The 27,498-nt window shown below is 39.0% G+C and overlaps 1 protein-coding gene across 1 annotated transcript in view; it reads right to left on the reverse strand.

The window, feature by feature from the left end:
* Positions 1 to 1,002: 1,002 nt before the first annotated feature.
* The window catches only part of IL1RAPL1 (interleukin 1 receptor accessory protein like 1), a 741,179-nt gene continuing 714,683 nt past the window's right edge, over positions 1,003 to 27,498 (reverse strand). Inside the window, exons 8-10 of the mRNA XM_081327132.1 lie at positions 20,861 to 21,004; positions 3,296 to 3,466; positions 1,003 to 2,012 (exon numbers count right to left, since the gene is read on the reverse strand). Of these exons, the coding sequence (XP_081183258.1) occupies positions 1,294 to 2,012; positions 3,296 to 3,466; positions 20,861 to 21,004 (1,034 nt within the window). The 3' untranslated portion in view covers positions 1,003 to 1,293. The remainder of the gene's footprint in view (positions 2,013 to 3,295; positions 3,467 to 20,860; positions 21,005 to 27,498) is intronic.

Below are 27,498 nucleotides of genomic sequence, written 5' to 3' on the forward strand. Positions count from 1 at the left end.
TTAAACAACCTTTGAATTAAAAAAATGTAGTGTTATTACAAGCTTAAGAAAAGATAATAATGAATAATAAAGAATGCTAAATTCCGGATGTATCAGTGAAAAGAAAAGGTGATGACCAAACTTGAATATACATATGTTTCAAACTTGTTGAAAAAGTATGTTCCATATTTCTTAAAAGACAGCATTTTATGTAATACAATGTGATAAACCATTTTTGATATTGTCCTTCTATTCTAGTTTGGTTTGGAAGCCATCATTGGAAATCTCTCCAGGATTTAATGGACTTCAGTGCCTACTGCCTTACTTGCTTGGCAGATGTCAATAATCTCATTTGAAGAATGTAAAGAAGAAAAAAACCCATTGATTTCAAGCAAACAGACAAACAAAATAGGTAGTGGGAATTACAACACATACAACACTTTCCCAGGAAGTCAATGAATTAGAGTTGGCGTGTTATTTCTATATAAAATGAATACAAACAACTCATAAAATCAAACAGAAAAATCTTATTATTCTTTCTATAGATTCCATAGTGGTTATAGTGGTTATTGTGAAGCAAGTAATACAGACTGGGTTTTTTTTGTTGTTGTTCACAACTATTTACTACGTGAAATATTAGACAATTAGACCATCTTTAATTTCACTCAGTGTGCTGCTTTAAAAAGGTGAGGGGAAAAGGGCAGAGTGTAGCAGTGTGATAAAAACATGAAGGATTATGAAACATTTGTGGGGATCTCCCAAGTACAAGTGTTTTCACACATATACATGCATGCACACAGGCACCCATGTGCATGCACACACATACACGCACACATACGCACACACATACACACAGACAGACAATGGTGAATTGCTGCAAGCATGACTCTGGGTATTGGCCTAGGCAGACCTAGAAAATGGATACTACTTCTAGATTAAAAGCAGTTTTATCCAAGCATTCCCCAAAAATGTTTAAAATGCACACGCACACTCAAACTATACTAATGAAGAAAAAAAATTCCTATCTATACAGCAGTCTCTTCATTTCTCTCTCTTTTTTTAAAAAAATGTAAATATACAAATCTTAATGACATATAAAACAAAGTCAACATGTGGATGGTAAAGACATGGGTAAAACAGGAAGACTGATGCTACAAAGGAATTTGCAAAACCATATGTACAAGACCCTGTTTTTCCTCATATTTCATAGATTGTAATGCATGTTTAACAGCAGCAGTCGAGGATGTAGTTCCAGGCACCAGACTGCAGACCTTGCTTCTGATCAAGGGAGCTGATTTCCCCCTTGCACTGATGTCACCAAATGACACTGGAGATACTAGTTTCCCGTGGTAAGAGGGGCAGGATTGCACTGTTTGTATGAGCCTCATCAGGATTCTGCTCTCGGTTAGTTTTTGTCTGTGGCCTCTGTCCATTAATAAGTGTCATTGGGATGTTGCAATAAGTATGCTGGTTACCTATTGAGGTAAGAGGCAGGGTGCCAGTAGGAGGTACGTCGTATTCATAGCTTCGATAATAGTGTTTCTGACGCATCTGTGAATGATATGTGTTATGAAAAGTGGAACGCAGATCAGGGTGGGCAGTGGCAAGAGCAGTGGAGGTAGCAGCAGCCATTGAAATTGCTGAGACTGTCTGCAGTTCCCCAAAGGGCCCCTGTTCGCTAACATCTAAAACCTGCTCGTGGGTAATAGGTTCTATCCTCTTAAAAGGCATTTCATACTGTAAACGTTTCCAGAATTTGGAATTCAACTTGTTGCATTTTGGTCCATGCCATTTAATAACAGTTAGAAGCTTGATGGTATGTTTCAGCGCCTCAACTTCCTGGTAGTTCATAATTCCTCGGAGTTCATTGCATTCAATGAGGATCACTTTAATTTCTCCTGTAATGAGCATGTTCCTAAGTCTGGTTTCCAACTCAAAGATGCTCCAACCTCTTCTGACCACATAATTTGGAGTCATGACAATTATCAGTCGCTTGCTTTGGTCTACACATCTTGCCACGTCTTCTATGTAGGCTGATAAGCAAAAGAGCAACTCAAGATCAGAAAAAATCCCTGTGCCAAGACTGTGAACTGTAAGCAGATCTTAAATAAGTACTATTAATTTACGTCTTAAAAAGCATTCAATGTAAATTTTGAAAGATCTATTCACATGTTCATCTCTTGTTAAAGAGGTATTACTCCTAGGTGAGAACCCATTCAGAATAGGAAAGGAATAGGAAGAGAAATAGCACCCTCTGGAGCTGTGTGTAAAAACTGCTAGCAGAATTGTCTTTTCCCCCCTTTTCAGGAAAACAGATAGAGAGCAACCTTCTCTGAATGAAGAATAAAAGGAAATATTTCCTTTTTACTTCCTGGAAGAGGGAAATCAGTACTCCAGGTAAATTTAATTTTTTTAAAAAAACATAAGGAAAAGAGCCAATGTTTCTACAATACACATTTGTTTTTATAGAACATGTCCTATCCAGATTTTTTTTTTAAAAAAAATTGCATGCAGATGGGCCTATTTTTCCACTGGAATATAACTCAGTGGATTCTTTGGTGGCAGCCTAATGCAATCTAATTCCATCATTTCACTAATATTGCATGTTATATCTCTGCAAACTGCAAGGGCAAAAAGGATATCTTTATTTAACTGGAATTGTTGAAGCCTGTCTGATGTACACTTTCAGTGGGTGGTGTCTATGAGAAAATCAGTTTTATTGAGGAAAGGTGAATTTGGTCTAAGTTGTCAATGGAAAAAGATGACTATAAAAAGCTTTTAATATAATATAATAGCTTTTAATATAATATAATAGCTCTAATAGTTTATATTTAAGAGTAAACAATTGATGAAAATGTGTCATGCTACAGAATGTTGCTATTAATCCAAAGACATTTTCTCTTTGTGTGCTATACTTCTTTGTAGTCTCCATCATTTCAGGCTTCAAAGAGGACTCTCACAATTGAATATTTTCAATAAGAAGTATATTTCCACTTAATAAAGAATACAAATTAGGTATAAAGGATACAAATCTATTTATGGCTGACCTTTCAGCTAGCTTTTCATCTCCAATGGATGTTTGTGGTAATGGTAACATAGGAAACCATACAAACAACATCTTGCATAATCTTGTATACATATACTTATTGTATACAGTGCTTATTATTTTAGTATTAGTACCGTAGTACTTATTATTAATATGCTTTGATTATTTATTTTAATCAAATGTATAATAAAAAGCATTAGAACAGTATCACATTAAAATGTACCTAAACAGCATGTGTATGTACGTGTGTGTGTGTGATTAAAAACTTACTTCCAGTTGGAATTAAATCTCTGTCAGGAATGAATAATTTGTACCCATAGTGCTTTTCAAGCATATCTGGTAAGATCTCAAGAGCAAATCGTTCTTCTTCCCCAGTTTCCTGATTCCATTGGTCAGGATCCACTTTGGTATATGACAAATAGGCATCATAATCTTTGTTATCTGTAAATATAAAGGGACAGAGAAGAGAGACAGATGAAAAAGAAGATAGATTTTATTTCATATTGATTTACCTAAGTCCCTATATTTATATGTCCATTTATATTATACTGATATATTTCTTATTTATTTTTCGTCTTTTCTATTTGGCCATATATCACTAAGTAGCTGCTTGTGCTCCATCTTCTCTATAGTATTTTCATGATTAAAAAAGCCATTTTACTAGATTCCCATTTCAAATTGAAAACTAGATTCTTCCTTCATTTCTCTACCTACAGCCTTCATAAAACATTTGCAATATTCATAGCAGCTTCAGCAACTAAGATCCTAATGTATGTTATTGCCTTGGGGCTTAAGAAATGTAGTCAAACAGACAACATCAAAAGTGACAGACACATGCCCATTTGAAACTACAGGAAAAAAAATTCAATGTGCCTTGGTAAATTTCTCTGAAAACAAGGGGGGAGGAGAGGGGGGGAAAGAGAGGCTGTTTCTATTCCAAAACCAGATAAAAGCATCACAGAAACATGTTAAGTAAATAATTTCCCCTCCATTCAAAACCATTACTACCAACTCTATGAAAAGAGAGGAAGATAGGTAGCTGCCACAACAGAAGCATGATTAGTTTGTGTTGGGAGTTTCCCGATACTCCCATGTTACACCTTTGCTCCGTGAGCTGCATTGGCTTCCAGTTGTCTTCCGGGTGAGATTCAAGGTGCTGGTAATGACCTTTAAAGCCCTACATGGCATGGGTCCGGAGTACCTTAGGGAGCACCTGCAGCCGGCATCAACCTCCCTCCGCCCAGTGCGCTCCCATGGAGAGGGCCTCCTCAGGGTGCCACCGGTCAGAGAATGCCGTCTGGTGGCCCCCAGGGGGAGGGCCTTCTCTGTGGGTGCACCGGATTTGTGGAACCACTTACCGGTTGAGCTCCGGATGGCACCCAACCTTTGCTCCTTCCGGCGTGATCTAAAGATCTACTTGTTTGAACAAGCCGGACTGGTCTGATGGGTTTGGGTTTTATTATTGCTTTTAACGTATTGTATTTATTGTTGTATTGTATTGGGCATTATGTTTAATCTTTTCTTAATTTTTGTATCTTTGTATTTTAGTATTTATTGCCCTGTTCACCGCCCTGAGTCCTTCGGGAGAAGGGCGCTATACAAATAAAATTATTATTATTATTATTATTATTATTATTATTATTATTATTATTATTATTATTATTATTATTATTATTATTATTATTATTATTATTATTTAGAATCTCTCTCTTTCTCCCTCCTCTCTTAACTGATTGAGTGATCTCCACCAACCGATTTATGGGACACATGCCAGAAATGTTTTTGTTTTTAAATACTGTATTTTCCCCACAATTGTTTATATTATCAAATAGAATAGAGCTGGAAAAGACCTTGTAAGTCTTCTAGTCCAACCCCCCTGCTCAAGCAGGAGATCCTATACCATCTCAGACAAGTGACTGTCCAGCCTCTTCTTAAAAACCTCCCAGTGATGAAGCACCCACAACTTCTGAAGGCAACTTGTTCCACTGGTTAATTGCTCTCACTTTTTAGGAAGTTTCTCCTTAATTCCAGGTTGCTTCTCTCTTTGATCAGTTTCCATCCATTGTTTCTTATTCTGGTGCTTTGGAAAATAAGTTGAGCCCCTCTTCTTTGGGGCAGCAGCCCCTCAAATACTGGAATACTGTTATCATGTCACCCTTAGTCCTTCTTTTCTCTAGACTACCAAAGCCAAATCCTGCAACCATTGTTCATATGTTTTAGTCTCCAGGTCTTTAATCATCTTAGTTGCTCTTTGCTCTTTTTTTAAAATCTCAACATCTTTTTTGTAATGTGGTGACCAAAACTGGATGCAGTATTCCAGGTGCTTTTGTCCACATTTTAAATTAAAATTACCGGTAAATTAAAATTCATTTTATTGGATAGAGCCCATTGTTCAAGTTTGTCAAGAACTTTTTGGATCCTGAGTTTGTCTTCTGGTGTGTTGGCTATTTCTGCCAGCTTAGTGTCATCTGCAAATTTGATGAGTTACTCTCCTATTCCCTTGCATTTATGAAGATATTGAAGAGTACTAGGTCTAAGATACTGTATAACCTTGTGCTACCTCACTGTTTACTTCCCTCCATGTAGATGTAGTGCCATTAAGGACTACTCATTGAGTTCAGTTTGTCAGCCAGTTACAAATCCATCTGGTGGGGATGCTGTCATTTTTCTAGCTAACCAAGAAGTAGGTTGTGATCTACTTTGTTGAATGTCTTACTGAAATCTAAATCTACTATGTCCACTGCATTCTGCTAGTCAACTAATGTAGTCACTTTGTCAAAGCATGAAATAAGATTGGTTTGGTCAGATCTGTTTTTAAAAACCTGTGCTGACTTCTGGTTATAACTTTATTTGTCTCTAGATGTTTGCAGATCTGTTTTTTATTATTTTTCCCAGTATCTTCCCAGATATGGATGTTAGGCTGATTGGTCTGTAGTTTCCTAGGTCTGTTTTCCCCCTTTTTTTGAAGATAGGAACCACATCAGCTCTTTCCAATCCTCAGGTACTTCCCCAGTGCTCCAGGATTTTTGAAAGATATGGTACAATGGTTCTGAGATAACATCTGCCAGCTCCTTCAGAAATCTGGGATGTAATCTGTCAGGTCCCAGTGATTTACACACATGTGTTCTCTTACCATTTTCTTGATTATTTTAATTTTTATTTCTAGTCTATTTTTTGCAGTAATTTTTTTAGTAGGTTGGGCTATAGTTTCTCTATGCATGAAGACTGATGCAAAGAATAAGTTAAGCAGCTCTGCTTTCTCTCTACTGCCTGTTACTTCCTTGCCATCTTGCAGACGACACCAAACTGGCAGGAACAGCCAACACTCCAGAAGACAGGCTTAAGATACAGGAGGATCTGGACAGACTTGAACATTGGGCACTATCTAACAAAATGAAATTCAATGGTGAAAAAAGTAAGGATCTACATTTAGGCAAGAAAAATCAAAAGCACAGGTATAGTATAGGTGGTACCTTGCTCAATAGTAGCAACTGTGAGAGGGATCTCAGAGTCATAGTGGACAATCACTTAAATATGAGCCAGTAGTGTGCTGCAGCTGCCAAAAAAGCCAACAGAGTGCTAAGCTACATTAACAGAGGGATAGAATCAAGATCACATGAAGTGTTAATACTACTTTACAATGCCTTGGTAAGGCCACACTTGGAATACTGCATCCAGTTTTGGTCACCATGATGTAAAAAAGATGTTGAGACTCTAGAAAGAGTACAGAGAAGAGCAACAAAGATGATCAGGGAACTGGAGGCTAAAACATATAAGGAACAGTTGCTGGAATTGGGCATGTCTAATCTAATGAAGAAAGGGACACGGTGGCTCAGTGGGTTAGGACGCTGAGCTTGTCGATCAGAAGGTCGGCAGTTTGGCGGGTCGAATCCCGAGTGCCGCGTAACAGAGTGAGCGCCTGTTACTCGTCCCAGCTTCTGCCAACCTAGCAGTTCGAAAGCACGTAAAAATGCAAGTAGAAAAATAGGGACCACTACGGTGGGAAGGTAACAGCGTTCCGTGCGCCTTTGGCGTCTAGTCATGCCGGCCACATGACCACGGAGACGTCCTCGGACAAACGCTGGCTCTTCGGCTTTGAAACGGAGATGAGCACCGGCCCCTAGAGTCGGAAACGACTAGCACGCATGTGCGGGGGAACCTTTACCTTTACTTTACCTAATCTAATGAAGAGAAGGACGAGGGGTGACATGATAGCAGTGTTCCAATATCTCAGGGGCTGCCACAAAGAAGAGGGACTCAAGCTATTGTCCAAAGCACCTGAAGGCAGGACAAGAAGCAATGCATGGAAACTAACCAAAGAGAGGAGCAACCTAGAATTAAGGAGAAATTTTCTGACAGAACACTTAATCAGTGGAACAACCTGCCTCCAATATTGGAAGTTTTTAAGAAGAGACTGGACAGCCATTTGTCTGAAATGGTATAGGGTTTCCTGCCTGAGCAGGAGGTTGGACTACATGACCTCCAAGGTCCATTCCAACTTTATTATTGTTATTGTTATCGTCATTATCACCATTATCATTATCATTATAAAATTCCATATTATTTTAAAAGCACAATAATAATACAATTTTTGGATTACAATTGCTGTGTAGGATGTTGTTCTTCAAAAACAGTAGTATTAACAGACAACACAATCTTACTGCAAGGCAAAACAAATCAATGATTTAAAATATTTTTATGCTTTAAACCTTTGTATTCTATCCTGAATGGTAGAATGCAATAAATAGGCTATACAATATATAGCTCTTTCAAGTCAATTACTTGTGTGCACAGGCTTTAATGTACAAGCTATTAATTAAACAATACATTAGACCATAAAAATGTGAGTAACTATAGACTTATAATAAAATATAAAATAATTAGTATTAAAAACAACCCCATCATAATCAATAAACTGGTGACAGCAATACAAAAAAGAAGCCTGAAAATAGCAAGCTGTTCAAAACCCAAATAATTTCCTGGTGAAATCTAGGTTGGCAAAGGTTTGCATATCTTGAACATTATGAACTCATTAAGATAATTGCCATCAAAACATTTATAAAATCCAGGGATTACTGAAAGTTCTTGGAGATTCTCCAGTTGGCATGTCCAATCTTCCTTTTGCTTCCTTGGTTTTGTCTTTTACCATTCCTCTTATCTTGGTGCTGGGTAAAATTCACCTCTAGATGTTGAAGGATTTAAACTGCATTATCATCACTGTCTTAATGAGACTCAGCATGATCTGAATATCTTTTAAATCATTTAAACTAAAACATGTTAAATTGTATTAACACTTCATTTTGCTTCCAAACCCAATTCAAACTATTTATTATTATTATTATTATTATTATTATTATTATTATTATTATTATTATTATTATTATTATTATTATTATTATTATTATTATTATTATTATTATTATTATTATTTTCCTTTAAAATCTATTCATGGACAATTTTTGATAAGCCAGACATGCAGTATGTCTGAATTCTTCTGAATTTAGCCCTGTCAGGTCCGCTTTTTGGGTCCCTTGCCATTCTGGTGAGTATTCTTTGCATTGTTTCACTTCTGCTGTAACCACATAGGAATTAGGGAATTAGGAATTATGGCCAAGAGGGGCATCAAGTGGCAGAATGCAAAACCGGCCATCCAGCGAAGAAGACCAGCCCAGTCCCTGTGGGGAAGCCCATTAAAGTGCAACCAAGAGACAAAGAGATGGCGCTGAAAGGAGTGGAGGTTGTGGAATTCACCCCATCACCAAAAAGATCCAAAGGAACTCTGACCCCAACAGACAACCACCAGGGTTAACAGACAATGACTCTGATGATGACCCTGATTTATTCTCCAAGCAAGTGCATTTTATCCCTTGTCAAAAGATCCCATCTGTCTGAAGTGTTGCAAAACTATTCCTGCATCATATTTATAGACTACACAGAGCACCCCAGTGCATCATTTCAGATAGGGGGTGCAATTCACATCCATGTTTTGGCGAGCATTCATTAACCTACTAGGTACTGACCAAGGCCTTAGTTCCAGTCATCATCCCCAAACGAATGGGGGTGTGAATGAACAACCTCAGTATTGGAACAATACCTTAGATGTTTTATTAATTATCAACAAGATAATTGGACTGACCTCTTGCAATTTGCAGAAGTGGCATACAATAACTTTGTACACAGCTGTACTGGTTTCACCCTTTTCTGAGTGGCTACAGGTCACGACTTCAAGCCTATGTCTAAGCTGCCCATTAATGACCCTGGGGTGCCATGCCTCACGGAATGGGTCTCCCAGCTACAAAACACCTGGCCCATTGTATGAAAAGCCCCAACTGAAACTTGTGATGCTTTTAAAGCACAAGCTGACAAAAAAAGAACTGATCCAAAACTTTTTAAAATGGGAAACTGTGTTTATCTGTTCATGCAATATTTACAGTCAGTTCAACCCTCTAAGAAATTGGGACTTAAGTTTGTGGGGCCTTTCCCCATCAAACACCTTATCAACCCCATCACAGTGGAATTAGACTTGCCAAAGTCACTTTGCTGGGTCCATCTGGTCTTTCATTGCAGTTTACTAAAACCCAAGGTTTCTTCATCCGTTAGGCCAGCTCCTTCCCTGGTCCCTGAACCATTATTAATAGAGGGTGAACAACACTTTGAAGTGAAGGAGATTTTGAACTCCTGGAAGCATAGGGGGAACCTCCAATATTCAGTGGCATAAAAGGAGTTTCCTCCTGGCCAGAATGAGTGGGTTAACCATCGACATGTTAGAGCCCCTTGATTAATGAAACACTTTCATAATCAATATCCTGACAAACCTAAATGACTGCTCTAATTTTCTTTTCTTTTCCATGTCTTCTGCAGGTATAATCCCTCTTGTTTGGGTTGGCAGCATGTCAACACCTTTTTGGGTGTTCTGCCATTCTGGTGGCGGGGAGAGGAGGATGCTCTGGGAGAGCATTCTTTGCATACTTTCACTTCTGCTGCAACTGCATGGGAATTAGGGAGGGGGATTGTCTTCAGAGACAGAACAGACTCCCTCCCAGCCGGTTCCAGCCTGACTCCAAGATTGCTGTACCCTGAGGATGACCCGTTATCTATCCTGTACCTCAGCATTCTCAAAACAACTTTGCAACACTGTATTGGCTGCTGGTGGACTGGTCAGGGAGTTGGGTTTCAAAGAGGGAAGAATAGCTTTGTGCAGGAATGTTAAGATTCCCCTTAACCTTACTGCAATCACTGTTTCTCAGTAAAAGTTCTTTCAATTAACCACATGGCATCAAGAGTTGTAGTTTCCTGAAGAAGGCCAGCGGGGCAGATCCCAACACTTTCATAGTATTTTATACATTTTTTCCTATTTTCTTGCAGTATCAAAGTTAAGAAATAAAGAGTATTGAAACGTAAGCAAAAACTGTGGAATTCTCTCCTCTTTTTTGATGAAAGCTTCTACCTCAAGTTTCTATATCAATGATTCTTCAGATGGAAATGTGATCGATTTCATGGTTACACTTTGGCTTTAGGTTTGGATTATGCCATTTGAAAAATCTGCTTTTTATTACAGTAATATAGCTTAGTGATGAATACACAATTTTTTCAATTTCTACTCTAGGAAGAAAAACAACACCTGTTTCTGAAAACATGAAATACAGAAGGGAAAAACAAAAAAAAATAATTAACTAGACTCTTAGCAGCTGGCATATAAATGTAAAACCTGAATTTTGACATATTAGCCATCCTAGAATGGCTACTTAGTCAAACCTTATCAGATGTCTATAAAAAAACTCTGATTGAGTTTTATTGGACTGGGAATATTAAGCACTACAGTGCTTAATATTAACCAAACTCAGCTCCCATCATCAGTCACAGCAAATTTGTCTTATAATAGTTATTATGCTAAAATCTATATTAGCTTCTGTATTAGTGAAACAGAAGTATATATTAATAGATTTTTTTTAAAAAATATGTCTTTATTTTAAATGACCTTTTCTTAAAGTTTAGAAATCTTAGGGGTATAATAAATTATGTGACAAGCTTATTAAAATTATTTTCCAAATCTTCCGTTACAAGTTGCAAAATATTACTGATGCAGAAAAGTTATACTCCACAAATAGTATATCATTTTCAAAATGTTAACAACATTGTGTTGCAACTTATACTTTTGCTGAATTTCATTTGTTAATGAGATTTGACACTGATGGAGATACTAGATGAAATGTTATGGAATTAGCTTCAAACTGAATGATCTCTTTTCAAATATTTGGTCAATTCCAATCAAATAACTTTAAAAATTCTTGATAATTCTCCTCTGCATGATGTATTTAAATTAAATTCTGCTAAGGCAATATTTATAGAAGAAAATTCTAAACATTCTCTTAGAAGTCAACTTGAGTGATATAGAAAAGACTAAAACTCATCTGAAACAGTCTAAAGTATGAAGATTTTAAATATTCTCTCTGTTCTGTGAGATATTTATCTGACTCGTATACCCACGAGAATAAAACAAACGGAATAAACAATATCTAGATGTCCAAGGAATCAAAGATAATGAAATGCTATTTTATAAAGCTTACCACTTTACCATATGCCATTCTGTGGGTTGGATACAGATTACAAACTAAACTGGTGATGGCGAACCTATGACACATGTGTCATGTGATGTGCCATGACATTTTTAGTGACACACCAGGCCTCCAGACTCTTTGGAAATTGTGCAAGAGAGCCCTGCTCTGACTTTGTCACCCGAGTACTTTTCTGCTCATTTTGGAGGCTTTGAGACCATGCAAGTGCATTCTCTGAAGTTTCCAGACCTTTTGCAACCTAGAGCTGCCTTGGATAGGTATTTCAAAAAATATTTACAATAAATAATCATTTATTTATTAAACAATAAATTTAAATAATTTAATTTATTGCTCTTTTTCTTTTGCGAACGAAGGCAAATGTACGAGTCCCAGCATAATGTTGCAGGATCCAATCTGGGCTGGTCACTGGGACCAGAGGTTCAGTATTCCAAGCTTTTGGACTTGTGCTGGAGCCCATCTTCGGGGAACTTCTCTCTAGCAGAGAGTGTGCTTTTTTTTTAAAATCTGGATGGGAGAGGGTGACATACCAGCAGAATCAAAGGTGCTTTTTCACAAGACAACTGGACTTCCTTTTTCCTCTTTGAAGATGTTTTTGCTCAGAGCTGAAGAAGCTTCTTGGATGAGAAGTGAAACATCTTCAAAGTGAAAAAAGAAAGTCCAGTTGCCTTGTGAAAAAGCACCTTTGGGACAACCATGACCTGGATGACTGAGAATCTCCATAAACCAAGATAATATTTTTTGAACGTTTAACATGCCAAGGCCAGAAGTTTTGCCATCACTGACCAAATGATGAACTAGGCCCTGTATAACAGAAGGGATCCAGGGAGGTGTCATACTGATTGGAAAGGAAGGAATTTTGATTCCTTCTCAATTTACTCCACCCACTTCACTCCTTTTCCAGAAGAAACTTCACTTTCTGGATAGAATGTAACTGAAGACTTCAAAGAGAAGGGAAGCATAGCAACAATCCAAGTCATATGTGATTTAAAATCAGTTGCAGCAATAGCAGCCTAGGCGAAACTGCATCTATCTATCCACGTCCATTCTGACATAGTTGCTTGAGCTTAAAGTGGTTGTAATTGCTCTTTTGAGTACCTCATTGGTCAATGGGCTTAATATGAGTCCATTAGTTGGACTATTAATTTCCCATTGTGGCTGCTCTGCTTCCTCCATTATTTCTTCATGGGCAGAGATGACATCTGCTCAGTGGTGGGATTCGAATACATGAACAACCAGTTGTCTGCATGGATGCCACTTCCAGAAGTCTGTTCTGAGCTAGGGAGGCCTCCCAGGCCCAGAATGTCCCACCGGAAGTGAGTGGATGCCTCTTCAAGAAATCTTTTCTGATCCTGGAGACCTGGGGAGCCATCCAAGGTCCAGAATGGCCCATCGGAAGTGTATGGATGTACTTCCAGTGGGCTGTTCTGGGCCTGGGAGGCCACCCTGGCTCAGAATGGACTTCCAGAAGTGGCATCCATGCACTTCCGGAAGGCCGTTCTGGGCGTGGGAAGCCTCCCCAGCTCAGAACAGACTTCCAAAAATGGTATCCATGCACTTCCAGCAGGCCATTCTGGGAGGCCTCCCCAGCACAGAACAGACTCTCAGAAGTGGCGTCCATGCACTTCCGGCAGGCCTTTCTGGGCCTGGGAGTCCTCCCCGGCTCACAATGGACTTCCAAAAGTGGTATCCACACACTTCTGGTAGGCCGTTCTGGGAAGCCTCCTTGGCTCATAATGGACTCCCGGAAGTGGCATCCATGCACTTCCAGTGGGCCATTCTGGGCCTTGTGAAAAAGGGCTAGGGAATCAGCCAGTTCACCAAGGTCAACAAAAAAATAGCTACTGGTTCTACCAAAATGGTGTGAACTGGCTGAATCCCACCACTGCATCTGCTCCATTGTCCTCTGTTTAGGGAGAAACAATAGATTCACACTTCTGCTTTCCTCTATTGTTTGAGGAATTCCATAAAGATAGAACAGGAATATTGAATCAGAAACTACAATTTAGGGTTACTGAATTGGCAGCAAAACCTAGATTATTACCAGAAGGAAAAAAAGATATTAAAATTTTCTTGGCTACCCTATGAATTTTCTGTGTATTACAGCATAGATCTGGTTGTCTTATGATATCTAACACATGATATTTACAAAGAAGTGATAAATAAGGTGGTTTACTGAATGCATGGAACATGGTAGGCAGTGCCCATCTGCTGTAATGGAACAGCCTTCACTATGTATATGAATAAAATGTTTATTCATATAAATGGAAATTGGCTGTTGTTTAAGAGAAGGCAGAAAGATTCCTCTCAGCAGCTTGAAAGCCAATAATTAATTGCAGTACTTTCCCCAGCTCTATAAGTAAAGCATAAAAGATGTAAGCTCCATGAGCATGACAAGTAAATACACCAGATGTCATATACACATTAACATAAGGGAAAATCAGATGTAGTTGTCCCAATAGAGGCAACAGGCGAATGGTTCATTGGAAAAAGTCCTAGTTTATATCCCCAGAGATCTCAATTAAAGAATCTAAGGTAGCAGAATTGGGAAAGAGTAAAACCACAGAGCCCTGATCCTACCTAAGCACAGTGTTTTTATAAAAAGTTAGGTTAGTAACATTGCCATGAGCTCTCTGGATAACCATGAGCCACTCACTTCATATAGGTCTATTACATCCCACCAGCTTGTTTGGGTGATAAAACAACAACAACAACAATAACAAAAAAAAACAACAACTGTAGGAAGGGAATCAATCTTCAGGTTCTTGGAAGGAAGCATTATTTAAATATCATAAGCAAAAGTAGTGCACATATGATCAGCACTTCAAGGGCAGTTAGAGCCAGAGGCATCTCTGTATTACAGGCAGCATTTTAAAATTTGTGAAGCAGAACTGATCCCTAATGATGATGTAAGGCAAAAGATCATGCTGTTTGTTGAACACATGGATACGTTTGTTTGCCTCAAATTGTTTTTATTTTGTTTGACAATGTAATTTAGAGGAATAGTAATTGGAGTGACATTATGGAAAGTAGATCACACATTTTATTTTTATTACTCTTGTGAATGTATTGAATTCTATTTAAAAACAGAAAGGATGAAGTATGAATTAAAGAACTCATTTTGCAACTAAGTATATATTTATACTGGTGTTCAAACAGTTACAATAAATCAAATCTATAATTAGTTTTTCTCTACATTCTCTACAAAAATGAGTGGCTAATGTTAAAAAAAATTCAACAAGGAGCTTTGCATTCTGAGATGTTGTGTGCAGTGGACATAATCAGGATGATTGTGGATGTGTCGGCCAGATGTGTTGTAAAACTTCAGGTATTTTAATAAAGTGAAGAGAGTTTTGTCTGAAATGGTATAGGGTAGGGGTAGGCAACCTCGGCTCTTTTATGACTTGTGGACTTCAACTCCCAGAATTCCTGAGCTCAGGAATTCTGGGAGTTGAAGTCCATGAGCCATAGAAGAGCCGAGGTTGCCTACCCCTGGTATAGAGTTTCCTGGTTGAGCAGGGGATTGGACTTGAAGACCTCCAAGTCCACTCCAACTTTGTTATTCTATCATTCTATTGTTCATATTAGTATATTTGTCAAATGTTTCACACTGGTCTATTTATTATAATATTTATTATAATATTTTAATATTCACAAGTGCTGAAATTATACGGTAAGCCTAATCTGAAAAACTTGATAGTATCATGTAAAAATAATATAAAGCTAAAAATGATATTTAGGCTCTTGGCATTTAAAAACCAAAAAGTACTTGGCTGCATTGCAAGAGCAAGAACAGGACAAAATAATTGTTGTGTTCATTCATTAGCTTTGTTATAATGTGTTAACTGAATGAAGGACTCATTGTCACAGCTAGAGGGATTTAAATTATTTAAAAGAAACAGACCAAATAACAGAGGAGGTGGAGTTGCCTTCTATGTAAGGAATAACTACATCTCTACAGAAATAGAGCACAACAATGATGAAAACTGTAAACTTGAATGCATTTGGGTCAATATAAAAGGGAGAAAAAATGACATTGCTGTAGGTATATACTATAGGCCACCCAACCAAACAGAGGAAATAGATGAACTTTTTGCTAGTCAGCTAACTAAGGTATGTAAGAAGCACATCACGATAGTAATGGGGGACCTTAACTACCCTGACATCAACTGGGAGACAAACTCCATACCAAGTGGAAGATCAAACAGATTCCTGACAAACCTAGCAGACAACTTTGTTACCCAAAAGGTAGAGAAGGGAATTAGGGCATTAGCCATTTTGGATCTAATTCTCACTAACAGAGATGAAATGATAGAAGGAGTTGAAGCCACAGGAACCTTGGGAGGAAGTGATCATGCAATATTGGAATTCAACATTATGGAAGCACAAGCAATAGAACACAGTCAAACTAGAGTCCTGGACTTTAAGAAAGCTAATTTCAATAAACTTAGAGAGGGCTTGGGAAGGATTCCATGGATGAGAATCCTCAAGGGGAAAAAAACTCAAGAAGCTTGGGAAATGTTGAAAAGTGAGATAATAAAAGCCCAGTCAAGCCCAATACAAATGAAGAGGAAAAACAACAGCTCTCAAAAGAAACCAGCGTGGCTGCATAAAGAACTCTCTGACAAATTGAAAGATAAAAAGGACAAGTATAGAAGGTGGAAAGAGGGGCACATAACTAAGTCAGAATATCAGCAAATAGCCCGAGCCTGCAAAGATGAAGTGAGGAAAGTTAAGGCTCAAAGTGAACTAAGGCTTGCAATCAAAGTCAAGAATAACAAAAAAAGCTTCTTTCAACATGTAAAAAACAAGAAAAAAGTGAAGGGAATGATTGGTCCATTAGTGGGTAAAAGTGGCAAGAAGGTGACAAGCAACAGGGAGAAAGCAGAAATATTTAACTCATTTTTTTGCATCTGTCTTTTCACAAAAGGAAAAAAACCAGACCAACCTATCAAAAATAGTGCCATAAAAACAGAATAGAAACACAAGTTAAGATAGGCAAGAAAATGGTAATTGAGCACCTGTCCAGTCTAGACAAGTTCAAATCACCAGGACCAAGGTTCTCAAGGAACTGGCAGATGTGATCTCAGAACCACTGAACTATATTTTTCAAAGATCCTGGAGCACTGGGGAACTACCAGAGGATTGGAAAAGAGCTGATGTAGTTCCCATCTTCAAAAAAGGAAAAAAAATGGATCCAGGAAATTACAGACCTATCAGCCTGATCTCAATACCTGGGAAGATTCTGGAAAAGATAATCAAACAACAAATCAGTGAGCACCTAGAGGCAAATGAAGTTATTACTAAAAGCCAACATGGGTTTGTCAAAAACAGATCATGCCAGACAAATCTTATTGCATTCTTTGACCAAGTGACAAAATTAGTGGATCAGAGGAATGCTGTGGATATAATTTACTTGGACTTCAGTAAGGTGTTTGATAAAGTAGATCACAACCTTCTACTTGATAAGATAGAAAAATGTGGGTTAGACAGCATCACCACCAGATGGATTCGTAGCTGGCTGACCAACCGTACTCAGCATGTGGTCCTCAATGGAACTGCATCTACATGGAGGGAAGTATGTAGTGGGGTGCCCCAGGGCTCTGTTCTGGGCCCAGTGCTCTTCAACATCTTTATCAACGATTTGGATGAAGGGATAAATGGGGAACTCATCAAATTTGCAGATGACTCCAAGCTTAAGGCTTAAGGCTTAAGATACAGGAGCATCTGGACAGACTTGAACACTGGGCACTATCTAACAAAATGAAATTCAATTGTGAAAAAAGTAAGGTTCTACATTTAGGCAAGAAAAACCAAATGTACAGGTATAGTATAGGGGGTACCTTGCTCAATAGTAGTAACTGTGAGAGGGATCTTGGACTCCTAGTGGACAATCACTTAAATATGAGCCAGCAGTGTGCTGCAGCTGCCAAAAAAGCCAACACAGTGCTAGGCTGCATTAACAGAGGGATAGAATCAAGATCACGTGAAGTATTAATACCACTTTACAATGCCTTGGTAAGGCCACACTTGGAATACTGAATCCAGTTTTGGTCACCATGATGTAAAAAATATGTTGAGACTCTAGAAAGAGTACAGAGAAGTGCAACAAAGATGATTAGGGGACTGGGGACTAAAACATATAAGGAACGGCCGCTCGAATTGGGTATGTCTAGTTTAATGAAGAGAAGGACTAGGGATGACATGATAGCAGTGTTCCAATATCCCAGGGGCTGCCACAAAGAAGAGGGACTCAAGCTATTCTCCAAAGCGCCCAAAGGCAGGACAAGAAGCAATGGATGGAAACTAATGAAGGAGAGAAGCAACCTAGAACTAAGGAGAAACTACCTGACAGTTAGAACAATTAACCAGTGGAAGAACCTGCCTCCAGAAGCTGTGAATGCTCCAACACTGGAAGTTTTTAAGAAGAGACTGGACAGCCATTTGTCCAGAATGGTATAGGGTTTTCTGCCTGAGCAGGGGGCTGGACTAGATGACCTCCAAGGTCCCTTCCAACTTTATTATTATTATTATTATTATTATTATTATTATTATTATTATTATTATTATTAAACTTTTATTCATAAAACATGAAACTCAGTCAACTGAACACTCAAATTCACTGGCACTAATGATTGACATGGGCTGCTGCCATCATCATAGGTATCAACCAGGTATCTCCTTAAAATATAAGATGTTCCGAGTAGCGCAGTTTTTTGTAGCTTTGCTGGAGTTATTTGCAGGAAGTTGCAATTTCTTGATGTATTTTGTAAAGTTTTTGGACATAGTTCCCAGTGCCCCGATGACAATGGGTATCACTGTTACACGTTTCATCCATAATCGTGCAGTTTCCATGGCCAGGTCACGGTATTTTGTAATTCTTTCCAGTTCTTTTTCTTCAACTCTGGCATCTCCTGGTACAGCGATATCAATCAGCTATTTATTTATTTATTATTTATTTATTAATTTAATTTGTATACCGCCCTTCTCCCGAAGGACTCAGGGCGGTGAACAGGGCAATACATAATAAAAAACAAACAGCTATACGCTTCAGTTCTCTACAACTGTGATATCTGGCGTGTTGTGTTCCAAATGGTGATCTGTCTATATTCGGAAGTCCCACAAGATCTTCACCCTCTCATTTTCGACAACTTTTTCCACCCTGTGTTCCCACGACTTTTCAGACACTGGCAAGTTGTATTTTTTACACAATGCCCAGTGAATTAGTTTAGCAACTCGGTCATGTCTAGCTTTGTAATCAGTTTGCACGATTTTGCTGCACTCACATATTAAATATGAAACAGTTTCAGCTTTGTTGTTGCAAAGTCGGCAATTTGGATTGTCAGTAGATTTTTGTATCTTCGCTTTCCTGGCATTAGTTTGTAGTGCTTGTTCTTGAGCAGCCAGTATTAAGCCTTCTGTTTCTTTCTCGATGGTTCCCATCTTAAGCCATGCCCATGTCATATCACATTTTCCTTCAATGTTTTTCAAATGTTGTCCATGCAAAGCTTTGGTTTTCCACCTATTTAATCTATCATCCAGCCGTTTTCCCTTATATTCTGCCTTTGTTTCTGTTATTTTGATATTATTATTATTATTATTATTATTATTATTATTATTATTATTATTATTATTATTATTATTATTATTATTATTATTATTATTATTATTATTATTATTAGCAAAGGGATATAAGAAGCAAACTAACACTTAAATTTTTAAAACACTTTTCTGATTCAAAACTGCTTGAATAATAAATTAATTGTCCCTTTCAACATCCTTAATCATTTGCAACATGTCAATCATCAAAATATAAGGAGATGATAGTCTACATATGACAGTTGTAGAATGGATTTTAATTTTTATAAAATACTTAAGGTTAATTATAGTATGTCAAAAATAATCATTTTTAATTGAATTCATCAGTAGATGAAACCAAATTGCAGACAAAATAAAAATAACTTTTCATGATGGGTAAAGATAAACATGTAGCAATTGGCATTTGCTTTTATATATTTTAGATTTTTTGTGTGTCTGTCTGCTAATATTAAACTCCCCAAATGGTAGTAAAACTGCTTGGGTTAATTTTTCCAAACTTCTGAAACACAAAGAATTTGCTGTTAGCTTATGTGTATATTATTGACCACTGTTCCAGCTATCATCCAAGAGAATTTGTATTTGGTTCCCCCAACAATCCTGGCTCTGGAAGCTCTCTGACCTGCTAGCATTGTGATCAGAAGAATAAATAACCTTAAGGAACAAGAAGAACAGCTGTTGCCCAGTTCACAGATAAAGAAACCTGAGTCTGGGCAGAATTGTACTGAGATTTGCTAGACTGATTTCAGCCCTTCATGGTAGATCACACTAGGAAATAAAATCATGCAGATCAATACTAATTTTATTACAAAGCTCCCCCACTCTGTTTTGACTTATTTCTATATGTACTAAATGGAATTAGGATCATATAAACTCAAACTCCTGCCTCTGCTACAAATATTGTATTATTTGTACCTTGTGCATGAGCTAAGAAACTGTACATACTAAATTTGAAGCATATTATCAAATTCAGATTGTCTAGATTTGTAGACATGAGTGTCAGTGTGATAGTCAATCATAGGTCTCAAATAGAGTGAAAGAGATTTTTGAAATTCCTACTTCAGTCCAATATGTTGAATGGGCTGAATATCTTTAAACACTTTCAGGCAATTTGAGGGATAATGCATAAGTGGGCTAAAATGGATTTACTGAAAATTAATACTCTTAGAAAAAAGGTAATTTAGCCACAGAGTATAAAACCAAAAACCCACGAACGGTTTTATAGGCTAAACTTTGTACAATAAATTCTGTAATTACTGTATGCCCAGAGGCAAAACTAAATGTAAATTCAGGAGCATAGTTTTAGCATTTTTAAAGCAATTATTAAGAATTTAAACAATTGTTAGTCTATATATAAAATGACACTCTAGAACATAAATATTCATAGTAACAGGAAAAGATACGGACAACTCTTGCATTTTAGAAAGTAACAAAATGGGATTAGTAAGAAGTAGAATTTATGATAAGTTGTTTCTGAGGTTGGGAAGTTGGAGTGATGCAATAAATGTTGCACTAAAATTTCACATGAAAAAAAGATCAATAAATTTATTTTTACCTTAGTGATCATATGCTCTCAAAATAGTACAGCTCTTTATTAGAATTTTTCACTCTTTTAAAATAAAATTCTACATTCAAACAAAGCATATGCTGAAGCATATTTGCTTACCTCCATCTAGTTCTTCTGCACCAAAATGGTTCCTGTAGAATAGCATAATTTCTATCTTGTAGCACTTGTAAATAGTCACTAAACAAACAAGTAGCAGCAGAATGGCACCAAGCCCTCCAGCAAGTTCAACTGTATACATCAGCTCTAAAAAGAAGAATAAAAATTAATAACAACCACATTCTGAGCTAAAAGCTGCCGGCATCAACTTCCCTCCGCCCTGTGTGTTCCCACAGAGAGGGCCTCCTCAGGGTGCCACCGGTCAGAGAATGTAGATTGGTGGCCCCCAGGGGGAGATCTTTCTCTGTGGGCACCCCAGAATTATGGAACCAGCTACCAGTTGAGCTCCGGACGGCGCCCGATCTCCGCTCCTTCCGCCGCGACCTAAAAACATACTTGTTCGAACAAGCCGGCCTGGCCTGAGGGGGGATTGGGGGGGTTATTATTATTTTATTGGGGTTATTTATTATGTATTAATTGTTCTTTTAACGGGCATATATTTAATTACTTTTAACTTTTGTAATTTTGTATTTTACTCTTGCCCTGTACACCGCCCTGAGTCCTTCGGGAGAAGGGCGGTATAGAAATATTAATAAATTAAAATTAAAATTAAATTAAATTAAATTTACTATCATATCTTGGTGCAAGAAGGAATTTTCTGTTTTTTTGAATGCAGAAACAATGAGTTTTTCTAATTTCTTGGTATACACACACACACACAGAGGAGAGAGAAAAAGAGAGAGAGAGAGAGAAAGAGAGAAAGAGGGAGAGAGTAGGCATTAATAATTTTGTGGTGTGCACCTGGTGTATGACATACAACATTCACATAGGATGAAGCTAAGTATCAGTCCTTTTCTCAACACAAAATTACCATTCTTTTTTTAATCAGCTACATTTGTTTTAATATATCCCTCCTTCCCTGGTGCTATACAATTCATAACCTCTCCTCTACTACATAAATGGGTTTGACTTTTTTTTAAAAAATGTTGAAAATCATCTCAATTTGTCATTTTTGACATCCTGACATTAAGAGGTGAAATATTATCATTTACTTGTGTAGCATTGTACCATGGGATATTGTATGATTGATTGAAATCACTGCCGGGTTAGTTTCCAAAGAAGTAGAAGCTTAGGCAAAAGTGGTTACATCTGTTTTCAATAATCATTTGGTAATGTCATTTCTGATATAATGTCAGGAAATGACAATTGTCCTCACATTTTCTAAGCAGGTAAAGACATGCACATTTCCATTTGAGGTCAACTATATTCTGGTTGTTTGCTTGAAAGTTCTATGATAGAGGAAAACTACTAATAAAGCTGCAGTGCCAGACCATTTCCCTGGAAATAACCCCAATAACAATATCATTTCTTGGAAATTATTTCAGTATCATGTTATACTGAATTTTCACTAAGGATAAAGAATTGTGTATTGTTCTAAGAGTGTTAAAATTGACTTGGATAGTAAGTTGTGTAGCATTTACCTTTTAAAAATGGATTATGGCTGGAGTAAAAAATAAGCTTAATAGAAGAATACAGACACAAACAACTCTACTTGTATTCAGCGGTTTCTGGGTAAAGACTGTTGGTGGATCAGATAGCCCTGCAAGCAGCTTCACAACTGAAGACGGCTCCTAGTGGTGGAATCACCACTATGAGACAGTTTTCTAGCAGAAGAAAATGTCTCTGGACAAAAGATCTAGGAATGACTCCCTTCTGTTTCTTGCGATGAGACCACAGGAATTGAATTTCTCCTGGTTAATTGTGAGTGGAGCAACTTGGAAGCCAAGACATTTACAACACATTCTTAGCCACCATACAAACTGTACAGACATTTCAGAGTAAAAGTCTCATTTTCTTAAACATCTTTGGAACTTATTGATTTACAACCTAAGACCAATATTATAAACAGCATGGAAGATCGAAGTCTCCATTCAGTTGCTTTCTTTCTGAAACTAAGATTAGGGGGAAAATGCCTTCTTAAAGGATTTTAATTTAAAAGGAAAAAGCTTAACAAGATTGTGATTGAAGAAAGTTCTAAATCAGGGGTGTCAAACTCAATTTCATTGAGGGCCGCATCAGCATTGTGGTTGCCATTGGGGGGCCAGGTGGGCGTGGCTGGCATAGGCATGGCCTACTGAGTGGGGTGTGGCCAGCTCGACATCACTCACGTCGGGGGTACCTGTGTGGACCTGGGCAGGACTGGGGCAGATCCAAGGAACTCCAGCGGAAGGTGGGGTGGGACTGGGGCGAGCACTGGGATATGATCCACTGGAGGAGCTCACTGAGCCTCAGGCTGTGCACGGGGCCCCTGGATGGTGGCATGGAGCCCCGGGCAGCAGAGGTCAAGCGCCCAGCCTGGCCCTAGAGCTCCCACGACACCAGGACCACACAGCCCTGCCTAGCCTAGCTGCACTTTCCCAAGGGGTTGCTCAGCTACGCTTACCTTCTCCTCAAGGCTGCTGCTGCTGTGCTCCCTCTCCTTGGCCAGGTTGCTCATGGTGGGTGCAGGAGAACAAAGTGCATGGGTCAAAGGGAGGCCCACTCCCTCTCCATGTGAGGAGACCTGGTTTTGTAATCAAAGCACTCTTAGCAATAGGATGGGAGACCACCAGGGGATGGCAAAAGAGCAACAGGGCTGATGGTGGCCAAGTGCTAAGGGAGGTCTTCCCTCAGACCTCTGTCCCTCTCTCTTATTCTAATCTCCCTCCCTCCCTCCCTCCTTCCTTCCTTCCTTCCTTCCTTCCTTCCTTCCTTCCTTCCTTCCTTCCTTCCTTCCTTCCTTCCTTCCTTCCTTCCTTCCTTCCTTCCTTCTTTCTCTTTCCTCCCTCCCTCACTTCCATCCTTCCCTCTCTCCCTCCTTTTCATTCCCACCTCCTTCCTTCCTTCCCTTTCTTTTTTCCTGTTTCCCTCCCTCCCTCCCTCCCTCCCTCCCTCCCTCCCTCCCTTCCTTCCTTCCTTCCTTCCTTCCTTCCTTCCTTCCTTCCTTCCTTCCTTCCTTCCTTCCTTCTCTCTGTGCCCAGGAAGGGATGAGGGGAGGGGGAGAGGTTGGCAGCACTTCTCTCAAAGACAAAGAGTTGGAAGAGACCTTTGAGGTCTTTAGTTCAAGCCCCTGCTCAAGCAAGGGACCTATACCATTCCAGACAATGGAATATCCAATCTCTACTTAAAAGCCTCCAGTGATGGAGCATCCACAACTTCTGAAGGCAAGCCTTTTTACTGGTTAGTTGTTTTCACAAGTCCTTAGTTCTAGGCTGGTTTTCTTCTTGATTAGTTTCCATCTATTATTGCCTTCTGATGCTTTGGGAAATAGGTTGGCCCCTTCTTCTCTGTGGTAGCCATCAAATATTGGAACACTGCTATCATGTCACCATCCCTAGTCCTTTTCACTAAGGTAAACATACCCAATTACCACAAACATTTGTCATATGTTTTAGCCTCCAGCTCCCTAATCATCTTTGTTTACCATCCATTTAGACCAGATGGCCCCCCTGGTTTGGTTTATAGAACAGTGGCCACAAGCAGAGCCTTCTCAAAGACAGCACCCCAATTATAGAACTTTCTCCCAAGGAAAATAAGAACGGTGCATCCCTCATCTGTTTAGAGGCAACTCCAAACACACTGTTCAGCCAGGCATATGTAGAACAACACCACATTTTATGGTCAAACAGCACTAAGTAAATTACTACTAATATTTTTCTTTCTTAAAATACACAGTTTTAATATTGTTTTAAGCAGTGCTAGTGATGCTTCACAATAGTTGTCTTTGAGAGTTTTCTTGTAAACCACCCTGGATTTCTCAGAAACTTTTAATTTCAAATTAGATGTTGATTTAATAAATTAGGCAGAAGAAACAAATCTGTATATACATCTAAATCTCACAGACCTACTGCCTCCTAGGCACATACTACAGATAAAATACACTTTCCACGTCTTTGACAAAATAATTGGGGGGGAGTTGACTCAGCCTTTTAATTTCAACTCACACCAATTCCTCTTAACTTCCCATTCAATCCAAAGAGTTTTATGATTGCCTTGATTTTAGGGAGGGGAGGAGGCAAGAATAGACCACAAAGCCAGTCTGTCAGTTTGCTCTCTCGCCTGCCTGCACACCACCTTTCCCACGCAGCAGCACGTGTGTGTGTGTGTGTATGTGTGAGAGAGACAGAGGGAGAGAGATCCCCCTTTTTTGTAAGTTTGCTTACTCTGCAACGCTCCCTGTTCTCCACACTTTCGGTTCCTTGCTCTCTTCTCTCTCTCTCTCTCTCTCTCTCTCTCTCTCTCTCTCTCTCTCTCTCTCTCTCTCTCTCTCTCTCTCTCACACACACACACACACACACACACACACAGACACACACACACCCAAACACACACACCCAAACACACACACAGAGAGAAACCCTTGGTGCTTTCTTATCCTTTCCCTCCAGCTGGATCTGAACAGAGTGAGAGGAGGTTAAAAAAAAGAGAAGGGGGAGGAGAAAGGTGGAAGCTCCCCTTTTTTGTAACACGGCTTCCTCCTCCTCCTCCTCCCCTCCTGGCTCTCTCTTTCTCTGTCTCTGTCATACACACACACACACACACACACACACACACACACACACAGAGAGAGAGAGAGAGAGAGAGAGAGAGAGAGAGAGAGAGAAACCTTTCCTGCTTTCTCCTTCTTCTTACCCTTTCTCTCCAGCCACCACAGAGTTTCATGTTGCCAGCTGCAGGCAGTTCCAGGTTGCAGCTCTGCATGACTGCTAAGTTCCCCTCTCTGGCCCTACCACGTGGCGGAGAGGATGACTGGGAGCTGGCTGATGCTCGGCTTGTGCCACCATGTCCTCACATCTCCGCACCTTTCATCCCACAGGTTGGGCATGCTCTGAGGTGCTAGACTTATAGAACACCATGTCCCAAGCAAGGCAAAGTGTGTGGCAAAGCAGAGCCGGATAAGGAAAAGCCCTGCAAAGTGGGACCAGGCATGAGGAGGCTGGCCTGGCAAAGCAGAGCCACATGAGGAGAAGCCTGGCAAAGTGAGGCATGGCTGGGCATGACGGGGTTAAGCTGGGAGGGACAGGGCGGGCTGAGGCAAATGAGCTGCAGCTGCTGTTGCACACCACCAGCCCCTGAGCACTCGCTGTTTCATGTTTGTGCGCCTGGGTGCCCAGCTGGGTTGGGGTGAGCCAGGGCTGGGGCAGCGGGGGCCAGTCCCTTGCCATTTCTGTGACAGCCCCAGGGGGGCAAATCTAGGCCCTCCCCAGGCTGGATTCGGCCTGCAGGCCTTGTGTTTGACATATCTGTTCTAAATGGATGTAGGTGAAAATATTTTTAGAAAACAGAAGATTTTTTCCCCCTGACATACCTACCTTTCAAAGTAGCAAAATTAATTAGACTAGTGGACAGGTCTTTTGTGGACATGTTGATTGTTGATTATTAAGGACAGTAGATAATTGGTGGATTTTACAAAACAAGTGTGTGAGTGTGCATGTGTGTATATGCATGTGTATAATACACACACACACACACACACACACACACAAACACTAAATTTTAAGTACTATGCAGAGCTTATTGTAATCAAAGTATAAAATGTACAAAAAAGCAAATAAAAAAATAAAAGAATAAGCCTGCCTTTCACTTTTACTGTTGTAACTGGCATACTTTCACTTTCTTATATAGCAGCCACAAGAAAAACTGCTACATTAGGAGAAGGACATGACCACAGGGATGCTGTAATGGTCATAAGTGTGAAAAATGGTCATAAGTCACTTTTTTCAATGCCATTGTAACTTCAAATGGTCACTAAATGAATAATTGTAAATCAAATACTACTTGTAGAGATTTATGTTGTCTGTCATGAAAATATACTGAAAGAGAATGACATAATCTTTAGTTACACCTGTGCATATTTTACTTGACCCTTTGTATTGAGTAGTGGGCTTCAGTAGAAATAGTCACAACATTATTTATTGACTCAAACTAGAACTGGAGAACTGCAGGCAATTCCCTCTAATTTATACTCTGAGCCCACAGGGCCTTAACCGATCACAATACTTGAAAAACCTGCCCAAATATGAATGTTCAAAGTTTCCATCCAAAACAATTGGAGTTAACAGGGTCATCTAAAGGTTAGTTTCATTTTAGCTTCACAAGCAGTAGGATTTAAGTTAGTTTCACTTTAGCAGGGATTAACACAACTTTATATATATTCAATACATAACACCTTGGTATTGTAAAGTATTTATAAATTCCATCAATGTTGTTAAACCTGGGAAGACAATATGAACACAAGTTTAATGCCATTGATGGAAATGACATTCAGAATGCAGGATTGGAATATTACTATTTTGTGTTTGTTAGCTCAAAATTCTAATAAAATGTTTATGTCACTGTAATGTATTGGGCTTTGTCTTGCTAAGGAATATCACGTGGGGTTAATTGGTGGAAGGTTGCTCAAGCAGGAAAGCTGGCTAACGGCTCCCAGCTCCTCAGACAACCTGTCTCCAGCGCCGCCATTGGCTGCCTCTAGGGTGGCAATAGGTTGCTTTAAACCTATTGGCCGCTGCCTAGAGGCCAGGGTATAAATTGCTGCATTTGCAGCCCTGTTTCTCAGTTCAGTTCCTGCAACCAAATAAACAATGATCTTTGCTGAACTC

This window comes from Vipera berus (genome assembly GCF_964194415.1).
Source record: "Vipera berus genome assembly, chromosome: 4".
Classification (NCBI taxonomy): domain Eukaryota; kingdom Metazoa; phylum Chordata; class Lepidosauria; order Squamata; family Viperidae; genus Vipera; species Vipera berus.